We start from the raw sequence: 12,818 nt of genomic DNA, 5'->3' as shown, positions 1-12,818 counted from the left end.
AATTGGAAGGGGGGTCTGGGCAGTTTGATCCACCGTAATTTGTACGGCAAGGTATTAATCTGCGCGTTGCGGTGGCAGCTCGTTCCGCCTGCGCCTCGTCTAGCTTCTACCATAGAGTCGGTACGCAGCAACTCACTTGGACTGCTCGGCTCGTCAAGGCCCGATCGTCTTTCTTCATTATCTCTTGGATGTGATGGAAGAGGTTCCATGCTCCTTCATGCCGTCGACGTCCCCTCAAAGTTGCGGTTGAGGGGTGATATCGCCGCTCCAACTCCAGAGCTCCATGTTTTTTTCCACTTGCCGAACAAACACGATGCGGAGGTGGGGTCTGAAGATGTGGATCACCGGCAGATACTGTGAAAATACACCTCTGGCCCCCGACCATGACATGTCCTTCGTGTCAGCACAAGAAGTCTATCGATTCTGGGTGTCGTGATTAGGCAGAGAAAACCACAACCGCAGCACTTGATCACCACTCTTGTCGCCAGTGTCGTTCTGCGAAATGGCCAGCCAATCCCAGCAAAGCCAGGACGTCTCGGTCCAGATAGGCAACTTGGAGGTCCAGGGTCTGATGAACAAAACAAACAAAGTTGCAAACTACCTGGGAATCCAATACGCAACTATCCCGGCAAGATTTCGCCAGTCCAAGCTCGTTGATCACTCAGAGCAGAGCGGTGTCCTCGACGCAACTCAGTACGGACCCAGATGTCCACAGATCACAGTAAACCGACCGGAGACAGCGCACCTATATGAGGGTGTACGACGCAGTTCCGAGTATCCTGTGGATGAGTTTGGGTGCTTGCGGCTCAATATCTATGTTCCCAAGGGCACCCTAGGTCCGTTGCCGGTGTTGGTTTGGATCCATGGCGGAGGATTCATCTTTGGAGATGGCAACTCTGAATTTGACGGAAACTACCTCGTGGAGCATGCCTTGGAACAAGGAAAACCAATTATTTTCGTGGCAATGAATTACCGATTAGGATTCTTTGGATTCCTCGCTTCAAAGGAACTGAGAGCAGAAGCGACTGCGAGCGGTGAAACCCCATATTCCAACATGGCAATGCATGACCAACGAGTCGCTCTCCTGTGGATACAAAAGCACATCCAATATTTCGGCGGCGACCCATCCAATACCTGTATTGCGGGTGAATCTGCAGGTGGGTGGTCGGTGCTCGCACACCTGCGATCGGACCTACCGGTTTGCCAAAGAGGTATCATTTTATCGAGCCCCAACCTCGATTTTCCACGACCGGAAGAGGCTCAGGAGACTTTCGACGAGCTTGTCGCCAGCACGGGGGTGTCACCTACTGCGTCTGCTGAGGAAAAGCTCACAGCTTTGCGTAAGTTGGACTCGATGGAAATAGTTCGGCTCATGGTACCTCGATTGGCTACACCGCTCTGGGACGACAAATGGTTCGTGTATCAAGATGGCAACAGGCCTATTGCAGGCCCTGCTCCATTCGCGCCGTGGGTGAAGGGCGTCATTGCCGGATCCACCAAGAACGAAGCAGCACTCTTTGGCGTCACTCAATGGCGAACTTGGTCCTCCCAACAATTTGTGGATCGTGTGAGATCCTCCTTCTCAACTGCCGAGCTGGCCCAAGAACTGATGGATGCATATGGCATCTCTTCAACGGCGCCTGCCGAGACGTGCCTCCAGGGGTTCATTGATATGGCTAGCGACAGCATCTTCTCCGGCTTGCCCTTCATCATCGCAGAAATCCCCTCTGGATCCTTGCCAATTCATCTCTACAGATTCGACCAGGCCGACACATTCAGCCAGAGCCCTCTCAAAGGATATGCCTATCATGCACTGGACAACTCGTTCTTCTGCCGACTACCAGCCGTTGCTGGTCCCGATGCCGACCCGGAAGTGAGAGAAACAGCGAATAGACTCTCTGCGGCGGTCATCGATTTTGCGCGTGGAACGCAACCATGGGAGACATACAGCTCGAAGCACAGGATTATGGTGTTCAATGGTAAGGAGAGCGGTATTGTGGAGCTCAAGGACAAGGACCGTTGGAGGCGGATTACCATGTCAGGAGACCTGGCGAGAGCGAAGGGAACGTGGAGGTCTGGCAATAAGCTGCTGGGCATCCGCCACAGTTCGATGGATCGAGCGTAAGTGGGTGTAGCCACAAGCATGGTCGGGCCAAAGTCGATAGCATTATCACTTTTCCAGGGCAAAAGAACGACATGACCATTTGTTCTCTGTAATTTGCGGATTTAAGGATACCGAAGACTGCTCCAGCTTTTCCCTGCCTCTGTTTTTGCCAGCAGCTCTTGGTCTTGGACAGGTTTTGGCATAGACCTGCGCCTACCGCTGATTGCTCAATCTACTCATTCTTTTTCAACGGATTCCTCTTGCCCCAAGGCCACGCCCTCTCCTCGGGCAGCTCCCGCGCAATCCACCTCAAGATAGCGACGTTTGTCTCCTGGGGCGCCTCCAGCGCCACCCAGTGGCCGGCATCAATACTCACGGTGGTCAGTTTCCTACAGAAGCTTTTCATGGGCTCGCAGATTTTCGAGTTGTACGTGCCGGCGACGGCGTCGTTCAGGGCCTCGACGAACAGCACGGGGACGGAGACGACGCCTTCGTTGACGGACCAGTCCTCGCACCATTGGAGGTTGACGTCGTGGTTGAGATTGTATGCGGTCGGGGCCCAAAAGCCGCCCCAGGAAAAAGCCTCAACCAGGCTCTTGTGCGTGTCGTCGTCCAGCAATCTCTCGCCCAGCTCCTCGGGCTCAGGCAGTGACTCGGCGCCCCCGAACCACCCTCCGTCCTTGACTACGCTCGCTGTGAAGGCCGGCTTGTCTCTGTCTTGCGCGGGGTCCTTGGGGCGCGAATAGACGAACTTCAGGAAACCCTCGGCGTGCTTGTCGAAGAAGGCCACGGCCTTTTCGAAGTTGTCCGGGTCCTCGTAGAAGATGTGATGCGCCCACTGCGCGTGCGGGTATTCGTCCTCCGGGTACAGCTCGCGGTTGGCGTACTTGAGGAGCTCGCGCACGCCCATGTCCAGCGTGCGGTAGGGGATGGCCATATTGGCGACCCCGAGGCAGACCTCCGGGTTGTGCGCGAGCAGTGCCCACACGACGCCGGCGCCCCAGCCGTGGCCGACCCAGACGGCCTCGCCGCGGCCCAGGTGCCGGAGGAGCGCCAGCATCTGCCACACGACCTTTTCCAGCGCGTAGTCCTCCTTGTCCTTGCGCTTCGGCCCCGACTGCCCGTACCCAGGCAGGTCCGGGGCGACGGCGCGGAAGCCCAGGCCCGCGAAGGCGGTCAGCTGCGGGCGCCAGATCGCGGCGGCAGCGGGCCAGCCGTGGACGAACACCAGGAGGGGGCCATCCTCGGGCCCGGCGTCGAGGTACGAAACGGTCTTGTCGAGCTTGGTGAATTCGTGCCGCGAGATCTCTGTTGTCGTCGTGGTTGAGGTGGAGGTGGAGGTTGAGGGTGTGGTTGAGGACGTCGTCATCATGATTTGAGCATCCCTTCCTACGTATAATCAAACACGCTGGATCGAGGAGTGTCCCATGTCCCGTGAACCTCGTAGCGTCAGACGCGGATGATCGGGCCTTATTTACCCCCTCTAATATGCGAACCCCTCTCCGCCATCTTCCCGGTTAAATACCCAGGTTACTCGCTAATTTCCATTTACACTTTGATCCCCGAGGGTGAGCGAAGGCCGCTTTAACCTGAGCTTTAACTGAGCCTTCAGCTTACGATCGCTGAGGGCTCCCCGAGCACTCCCTGAGCAACACGCGGGGGGCCAAATATGGCCCCTAGCAATCGGCTAAACCTGCATGGCTAGGAAGGAGAGCGGCAAGGCACAAAATTAGTAAGGCAAGGGGATACCATGACTAGTCACGTGGAAAAGTACCAAAAAGGAAAGGGGGCCGGGGTGTTAAAATACAATGGAAGGCAGTCTGACACTAGCGCGCCAAGAAAATCGGTGAACTCGAATCGGTGTCAACCAATGTGGTGGCTTGTAAACAACCAGGGCTTTCTTGCCCTAGTGCTTTCCATTTTGGGGAACAAAGCGTTGCAGGCAACAAAGTCTCCTTTTTATGTTGTAGGAAGCTTCTCTTTGGCATTGTTCGACTCATAGTGCTTAGATCAGAAATTGCTACCATGTCCCAGCGCCGAGTTGCCAGCTCTAAAACTACATCGAGGCCCAGAGGTGCAGCTACGGCTTCGCCTCCTATACGCCAGTCCAAGAAGCGTAAACTCAATGCACTATCGTAAATCATACCTCACCTACTATGGTTTGTGGAGATGTGGGTTTACTAACATAGAAACTTTACAGCATCGCAGATCAGGAGATCGTCACGGTCTCCGTTGAGCCTCGTGGAGAGGAGCCTCATCAATTCAAGATTCACAAACCCGTCCTGTGCAGTCACTCCCCCCGATTCCGTGACTTCTTCGAAGATGAAGCCGAGGCGAAAGTGATGGTCCTGTGGGAAGTCAGTGTTGAAGGATTTGAGACCTTTTCGAGGTGGCTGTACACCAAGAAGCTGGCTGTGGAGGAGATGGAGCAAGAGATGGAGAAAGCTGGGGAAGATAGTGGTGAAACTGCAGAAGACTCCGACGACAGTGGAGAGCGAGGAGACCGCGGGCTAGATGAAGGAGAAGAAAGAGATGGCGGCGACACTAGCCTGACCAATGGAATGCAAAAAAATCAAAACTTTCCTCGCGAGGCTGACATCGAGGCTGACAGCGAGACCGCAAACGACAGCAAGACCCGGTATGCAGGAGTCAACCGCAAAGGACGTGTGTTCGCTCGGCTGTTGGATCTGTACATTTTTGCGGACACGTACAAAACGGTCAGCTTCAAAAACGTCGTCATGCTCGGATTCCAACGTTACGTCGCCTCTTCAGAAATTTTGCCACATCCCACGATCGTCAAACACGCTCTTGACAACCTTGACTTCGAATCACCAATGTGCAAATACCTTACCCGTTGCTATGGTCACTACACCGACTTCAAGAAGGCGAATAAGAAACGCTTCGCCACGCTATCTCCAACTTTTCTCACAGAGGTGCTACTGATTGCTTTCCGAAGGATCGATGCGCCTGATGTCGATGATTGGGACGATAACTGGTGCGATTATCATGAACATGAGAGTGATCAGAGTCGCGCAGACTGTAAAAAAGAGAGGCCTGAGGACGCTGATATTGTGAAGAAGCAGCCGAAACCCCGCCGCCGCTGGGGAGGTTGTTGTTGAACACGTCAGTCTCGAAGACTCGTTTAGAAGTTGGAATGATAGACCTTTCGGATTTGTGCGCTTCCAGCCCTTGCAGCACCAGCAGTGCCGGCACAGTTATTCCAGGAGGGCAAACTGGTCTTCTACTAGGCACTCGAACGAAGTAGGTGGAAATCCATCGTTGCAGCCTAAGGGTATCATAGGAGGAGCCCAACTGTACAGTCTAGGTAGAATAGAAAGGCGGGCGGATTAGGACCTCCTAGCATCCCGAATGAATCCCATCGTGTGAAGTTGACCAAAGTTAGTGTTGAGTGAAGAGGGAACGTCGAGGCTCAGGGGAGGCTCTGGCGAGCCGACGGTGAACAAATCGACGAAGGACTTTGTCACGTGGGGAAGATGGGTCGCGACGATTTTCGTGCGACCCTACGCTGGACTACCTCTATTACTCGAGAACGAAAAACCTAATTGGCATATACGGTTTGATCCTAGAGGGTGGGTGAGGGCTACTTTAACCTGAGCTTTGCTGAGCTATTAATTGAGCATCACTGAGTGCTCCCTGGGCACTCCGCGGGCGACACGTCGTGGCCCAATCTGGCCCCATAGAACCTAAAACGAGAGGAGCGCGTTAGACGTAGTAGTGAGAGAGGAGTAGCTGTTGTCGGGATTCTAGTCTGTTGACCAGCCGAAAGCCTGGACAACGTAGTCCATAAAATCGAGCATCTTGTGCAGTCGACGGGCAACGAGCGCATCAGGCGCCTACCGTAGGTCGTAATATATTGTAGCTCGCTGTGAACACCTAGCCAGGCCTGCTACGGCGGCAGCTATTTGCTATATCTTAAAATCTTGCGATGCGAGGTAAGCTGAGTTTCAAATATCACTTGCACTGCCGCGAAGTCGACAGTACAGTCTCTACGGTGGAAGTACAACACTCCTGCTGACAATCTCCTACATTTGTCGCCACGCATTGAGCCGTACTAGGCGCGATCTTCATCCGTCCCCGTCGATCTCATCGCCTTCAATCACCAGAGAGCACTGGAACTATGCATCGTCAGCTACCTATTGCGGAAAAACTGATGGATCATCTCCAACAGAGAAACAGTCACGTATTGCGGCATAGCCACTAGATCTTCATCAGTGGCGGGCGAGCATCGTGAATGCTACATCAAAGCATTCACGGCGTGCTCGCTTCCGAGCTTTCTTTCTTTCTTTCTTTCGTTCTTTTGCTTAATCAAGTGCTGCCCAGATGAGTCAAAACTGCTTGCACCTCAATGCGGATTGGAGACGGGGTTGAAGCCGCCCTGTGCCGTTATGCCTCAAATCGGGCTTAATGTCCCGGCTAGTCGCCAATTTATTTCATTCAACGTACGGAATACTCGGTGTATAGACCTTAGCTGGATACACATCTATACGCCTCTCTGTTCGTACACGTATATTCCTGCCCTTGTCACCATCATCGGGCAGCCGGTGGATGGCCGCCCCAACTGTGGTGACAGGGTGGATCGGCAATAATCCTTGGTGCAAAACCGAAAGTTCGTATAAGGTAAGGCGTTGCCGAAATTCGGGACCGACTGTGGAGCATTCGGGTAACGCAAACAGCAGGGCATAAAGATCTCAGTTCAGGCTAGTGAGACGGGAGGTAGAATTGCCAGTGCAGTGAATTGTCCCGTGAGGAACGTGGGCCACAGTTACTTGATGTTGATTGAAGACAATCTTTCAAGGTGTACTGTGCTGTGGCCGGTACGAAAATTCGCCGTCATCGAAAAGGCCTATTTGGATAACATCGAACTACTACTACTCCCCGGTGATCATGGTATTGATCTCTAGAATCCAGCTACAATGCAGGTAAAATCCGCCACAGACGAAAAGAAACCCAGTGGTCAATGCGATCTGGTGCAGATGATCCCAATGAACGGCGATATCGATCCTCAGACAGTTCCGACCGTGCTCTCGACCACTATCTCCTCGACGGAGGTGTCTGCCCCTGTTCATTCAGTTTTCACCTCGAATCGAAAACGATTCATCGTCTTCATGGCATCATGGGCTGGCTTCTTTTCTGCCGTCTCAGCCAATATCTATTTTCCTGCCTTGAATAGACTCTCGCGCGATTTGCACGTGTCGGACACTCTCATCAATCTGACCCTCACCTCATACATGGTAAGTTTCGCGCAATTAATCACAACTGATACATAACTTTTGCAGATGGGATTCTAGCTGATTGAGTCTAACTACGTAGATATTTCAGGGTCTGACGCCTGCGTTCATGGGAGATTTTGCAGATTTTGCAGGACGACGTCCTGCTTATACTGGTAACCGCTTGTTCCGCCCCTACTGTCTCCTACTCACTTTGGCTCATGTTCTAGTATGCTTCACAATATACATCGCAGCCAATATCGGCCTGGCCCTGCAAAACAGCTTTACAGCCCTCTTCATGTTACGATGTATGCAAAGCGGCGGTAGCAGTGCGACCATTGCCATGTCCAGTGGGATCGTCTCCGATATCGCAACAGCGGCAGAAAGAGGCAGCTACATGGGCTATACACAGGCTGGATTGCTCCTGGGGCCAGCCATTGGACCCGTTATAGGGGGTTTATTAGCTGCCCGACTTGGGTGGCGAGCTATCTTCTGGTTCCTGGTAATCCTGGGCACTGCATTTATGAGTGTATTTGCTGTTTTCTTTCCAGAGACAGGCAGGTTCAACGATGTCTTCAGACTGCGTAGTCTGAGCCTTGGTCGCTGATATTTTTCTAGCTCGAAATCAAGTCGGAAACGGCTCGATTCCCCCGAAGGGCTGGAACATGTGTCTTATGGACTACCTGGCCCTTCGCAAGTCTCGAAGCTCCTTGAACCCGAACACGCGCGGTTCCCAAGGGAAAATCAAATTACCCAACCCACTCCGCTCCCTCTATATCATATACGACAAGGAGAACGCATTGTTACTGTTCTACAACGCCTTCCTCTTTGCTGCCTTTTACGACGTCACAGCCGCCATTCCATCGCAATTCACAGAGATTTTTGGTTTCGACGAACTTCAAATTGGGTTGTGTTACATCCCTTTCGGTATAGGGTCAATGTCAGCTGCGTTGATAAACGGGCAGCTACTTGACCGCAATTTTGCGCGATGGTGCAAGAAATTGGGCGTTCCGATCCGCAAAGGGAGGGACCAGGACCTGAGCCATTTTCCGATCGAGAAGGCTCGTCTTCAGATCGCGTTAGTCGCCGTCTACTCGACTTGTGTCTTCGTATCCATCTTCGGTTGGTTAATTCATTTCGAGTGCCCCTTGGCGCCTGTACTCGTGGTCCTCTACTTCTCCAGTCTCAGTATGTCCCTTGCGTCTAACGTCACGAGCACGCTTCTTGTCGATTTCTATCCTCGGACCCCGGCGACTGCCATTGCTGCGAATAACTTCGTCCGATGTATCCTAGGGGCCGGGGCGACCAGTGCAGTCGTACCTATGATTAACGCATGGGGACGGGGTTGGACCTTCACTTTCTTGACGCTCTTCTTGGTCACCGCGAGCCCAATGTTGTGGCTACTTTACTTTCGCGGAATGAAGTGGAGGACGCAGCGGAGGCAGAGAGAAGAGAAAGTCCACAAGGAGACTGGAGGGGAGGCCATCGAAACTGCCTAAAAATATCCCCGGCAGTCTTGTATGGACCCTATTGTGAGATCAGACATCCAGGTGGTGAATCAGGAAACGGTCTGGGCGACAAGCACGTGAAGGGATTAAAGGTTGAAGAATCGAAGAAACAGATGTGATGCCGACCCCAGGATCAAGCCTCGCATCACTAGTGGTGAACTGCATGCTCTCTGGAAAGATGGCACAGGGGAGCTCCCGCAATTATCTGAACAAATACGTACATATATACGAAGGACAAGAGCCTGTGCACTGACAACCGAAGGCTTGCTCGGCCTTATGCTGATATACTCACAGAGCATGAGAATGATTCATAGTTGTGACATATCTACTCCCCAGGCACGCCCCACCAAGGCGGCTCCACACTCAAGTCCCAGCACCGCCATGCTGGGTCTGGGTAGGTTGACCAGTCTTGGATGCTGTATGGATATAAATTTGGATTAGACTGAGCCTCGGCCATCGCGACGCCCATATCGTTTGTAGTTGAAAAAGCTGTATCCAATTCCTTTTCCACCGAGCCTGGTGGTCCATTCAACATCGAAGATGAAACGTCGCTTCGAAGGTTGTCCGTGTTGCTGTCTCTCTCGCGGGTTTTCGGCATCGAATTCAACCGGCGCCAGTGGATCGCTGAGGCAAGTAGCTCAAGCCATAGTGAAGCACCCAAACGAGATTCAACTGAGTACCTGCCGCTTGCGGACTCAATGACCCCCTTTTTACAGAGAAGTTCCACCATACCTGCCACTCTCTCATACTCGTCGCCCTCTGTCGTTGAGCACGACTTGATTGCGCAGTGACCGAGACGGATAGAATTATTGACCTCTCCTAGCTCTTGCGGCGAGATCTGATTGAGCATCGATATCTTGAGCAGCGTCAGAAGAGCTGCATAGACGGATCGAAAGTAGAATTTATGACAGTATTTCTGCAGGCATAGTCCGGGATTAGAGGTGTTCAGGGTTGGCAACGGCGAGCTCACGTAGATGTTGATTAGTCGACAGGCGCACTTCGCTACCGAGCTTTGAAGGAGAGTATGATCCAGGTCTGGGGTTGACGCCGAGGGAGGTTGGCGCAGCGAAAAAGCGTACATATTGAGGCGGATGCTCAGGAGGACGAACTCGACGCTGCAAGTCCACTGACCTCGTGCTCGCCGAAGGGTTGCTGCCAAATTTTCGAGGTCCTTGTCCAGCAGACGGGTTGTCCTCGTTCGATAATTGTTGTCCTTCGTCTTGTCTCCCAGAGAATCGTTGATACGACTGATGTAAAGAGCTAATCGCAACTTCGAAAGAAAATCTGGTGGCAGGCAGGCTTCGTCGACGGGTTTAATGTCCAGACTATCGAAAGGGACAAGACAAGGGAGGCCAAATTCACAACTTAGCCTGGAGAATAATTAGAGCTTGAAATATTAGCCTAGCCACGGACGGAATGCTCACATCGCATTGACAAAACACCATGCTCGCCAGATTCGTGTGTGTTTTCGCTCGTCCGCAGAGGACTTGGAATAAGTCAATCCATGGTATTCTTGCTCGTAGCCCACTCGATGAAAGCCCGCTTGCATTGCCATCTGCATAGCCATGCCGCTATGCACCCAGCGCATATCGTCAGATTGACGATTGACTGGAAGAGGCCACATGCTCAGAATAAGCAATGCTTGCATAGTGTGTACAGAGTCATCCCGTTGAGACATAAGCTTGCCTAAAAGCATAGGCATTTTCTTGCACAAGCTTTGAAAATGAGTATGGTGGGACTCAAGATTTCGGGTCGCCGTGAGAATAATGACCCAAAATAGCAGGGGACTCGCATCAAATACTGCGGGCGCATCGATGTCTTTTTCTAACATGGGCAGCTGGTCGTGGTAGTACATAAAGAACCTGGCGAGGTATGGTCAACAGACACAGCTGTCCCCAGGAATTGTGTCCCAAATTGCTGGCTACTCACTCTTGGAAGAGCTCGCCGACGTCACTTTTGGAAAGAGTCAAATCATTGAGCTGAAAGGTTTGGGTCATAGCCGAGATTCTGGCTGGACTTGTCGAGGTAGATTCTAAACACGTGCCCTGCGTGGGAGTGGTATTGACACATGGGTTGGTGTGGAGTTGAATAGACGGGAAGTTGGAATCATTCAGAATGTCAATCTCTCTTTGCTGTGGCTGTCTTTGCTGCTGCCGAGGGTGGGCGCCTGCCATCCTGCAGAGCTCCCGCGAGAGCAGCTCCATTCGGCTGCTCAAGGATGTGTGTTAGCAACAATGGATATCGGTGTAAATTAACCTGGATGCTGACTTCACTGTTGATATCCGTCTGTAATTCGCATCTATCTTGCACGTACGGTTGCGAGACGCACATCGTGCACAAGGGTCTGGAAATGTGGCGGAAGCGTTGCAGCGCAACTGCGGATTGCTTTAGCAAATCTGAGGAGCATGAAAATGTCATACAGGCACCTACCTTGTCCTGGCGGCATAAGATGCATGCAGCAGGTCGCGTCATGATGCCTCAAGAGATATGTTCGTGGTTCTGAGATGGTCTGGTCAGGATGCAAAAGACCGCGCCGTAGGGCGCCATTTCGAGGGGAATAAAAGATGGAGGCGACGCCAAGCTCAAGCGTGCCCCGCGTTGTGGGCAGTGTCTCCAATCCACCCTGTACGATATGCACTTTAAGCATGCAGCCAGAGCGTCCTCAGGGAGAGAAAGGGATTGGCGGATGTTCTATGCATGCTATTTTCCGTTCTATTCATGATGCTCCTCACAAACACAAGGCAGCGACAGACTTTAGCATCCAGGTTTGTAAATTTTCCAAGCGCGTGCATGCTTTTGCTTTTGAAAAACTCGATGTCGTTACATCACCCACCCCGCACCCATCGACATCATCAACGCCGACACATGCTCATATACAGTGAAGACAATTCCTCCGCTGAAAATCAGCCTTCCCAGCCGCATTGTGCTGCCCCGCCAGAAGCCTCTCACCCCGCCATCCTTCCATATCCACCGCACCGCCTCGCTGAGCGCTTGTCCCTGCACGCCCTGCGTCCGCGTTTTGACCGTGTCAAAAGGCTGCGTCGCGTACACCGTGATCGTCCCCGCAGCGGCGCCCATGGCGAACGTGACCAATGTGTTCGGAATCTTCGACGTTACGCCGTCGTTTTTGGTTTGCGAGGCGGCCACCACCTCCTTCAGAACATTGTACGTCCCCATGCGCACAGCTGATGTTGCTGCTTGCTTGAGCGTTGTCGATAGAAGGCCACGATAAACCTCGGTGATGCCGCGCTCTGAGACGATGGTGCGGAGGGCGTGGAAGCCACCTCGATGGCGCTTCGCACCGGCAGAGGATGCGTCGTCGATTCTGTAGTCATGGCAAATCAGCACAAATCTGCCGAAGGATTGGGGAACTCTTACAAGGCTGTCTTGATGCGCTCCGTAGGCGTCACTGCCACAGCACTCTCAACGACACCGGCCACCATGCCGGCCAGGATGCCGCGCCCTGGAGACAACCTTCCATCCTGGTCGATCAAGAGATTCCGTATGGAGTCAAACGACATGAAGCGAACGCCTGCCTTGAACATAGTGCCCTGTTCCGCCGGTCAGATGACGTGGAGAACGACTTCTGGAGACGAGGCTGCACTGACTAGAATCAAAGTCGAGCACCCGGTGTAGATGGCCGACACGCCGTCCTGACGAGCCACCTGGGCGAGAACAGCGAAGGGGTTCTTTGAAACCACGGCCCCAGGTTGAACGTTTCGGTGCAATTGTGACAGTGTCTTGGCGAATTCCATCGGATACTGTAGGACGGCCTGCCGTCAGCTCTCTGTTCTCCGTTACCCAACGATTGAACTTGGTTTTGGGGGAGCGTGCCGTGGCTGTGGCTTCGACGGCGCCTGCGATGGCACCAGAAAGCAAGGAGACTCCAGGAGGGATCATCTGCTTCCTGGCTTTTTCCACTGGGTGAGGGTTGGCCACTGGGGCTGCAACGGGCAGGAAGGCTGCATTGCCAGCCAT

General features: G+C 53.0%; 4 protein-coding genes across 5 annotated transcripts; 1 reads left to right on the top strand and 3 right to left on the bottom strand.

Moving 5' to 3' along the window:
- Positions 1-131: 131 nt before the first annotated feature.
- Positions 132-2,200, top strand: PV07_03118 (uncharacterized protein). Its single transcript, XM_016389785.1, has one exon. It carries the CDS (start codon positions 503-505, stop codon positions 2,123-2,125), a length of 1,623 nt encoding a protein of 540 aa, XP_016251687.1. The 5' UTR covers positions 132-502; the 3' UTR covers positions 2,126-2,200.
- Positions 2,201-2,240: 40 nt separating this feature from the next.
- Positions 2,241-3,627, bottom strand: PV07_03117 (uncharacterized protein). The gene has a single exon (XM_016389784.1). It carries the CDS (start codon positions 3,474-3,476, stop codon positions 2,337-2,339), a length of 1,140 nt encoding a protein of 379 aa, XP_016251686.1. The 5' UTR covers positions 3,477-3,627; the 3' UTR covers positions 2,241-2,336.
- Positions 3,628-9,035: 5,408 nt separating this feature from the next.
- Positions 9,036-11,344, bottom strand: PV07_03116. Of its 2 annotated transcripts, XM_016389782.1 has the most exons (5): positions 11,271-11,344; positions 11,109-11,215; positions 10,770-11,048; positions 10,265-10,702; positions 9,036-10,210 (listed from the first exon to the last, which is right to left on the bottom strand). In XM_016389782.1, the coding sequence occupies exons 1-5, from the start codon at positions 11,310-11,312 to the stop codon at positions 9,166-9,168; spliced, it is 1,911 nt and encodes a 636-aa protein (XP_016251684.1). In that variant the 5' UTR covers positions 11,313-11,344; the 3' UTR covers positions 9,036-9,165. The 2 variants fall into 2 exon arrangements, with proteins under 2 accessions (XP_016251684.1, XP_016251685.1); XM_016389783.1 differs by having other exon boundaries at positions 10,265-11,048.
- A 316-nt stretch (positions 11,345-11,660) lies between these two features.
- PV07_03115 (uncharacterized protein) lies at positions 11,661-12,818 on the bottom strand (the record flags this gene model as incomplete). Its single annotated transcript, XM_016389781.1, has 4 exons — positions 11,661-12,165; positions 12,219-12,391; positions 12,449-12,601; positions 12,642-12,818. 4 exons carry the CDS (start codon positions 12,816-12,818, stop codon positions 11,661-11,663), a joined length of 1,008 nt encoding a protein of 335 aa, XP_016251683.1.

This window comes from Cladophialophora immunda (assembly GCF_000835495.1).
Source record: "Cladophialophora immunda strain CBS 83496 unplaced genomic scaffold supercont1.2, whole genome shotgun sequence".
In the NCBI taxonomy this organism is placed as follows: domain Eukaryota; kingdom Fungi; phylum Ascomycota; class Eurotiomycetes; order Chaetothyriales; family Herpotrichiellaceae; genus Cladophialophora; species Cladophialophora immunda.
Note: the sequence above shows the minus strand (reverse complement) of the source record. Positions and strands in the feature narration are given on the sequence as shown.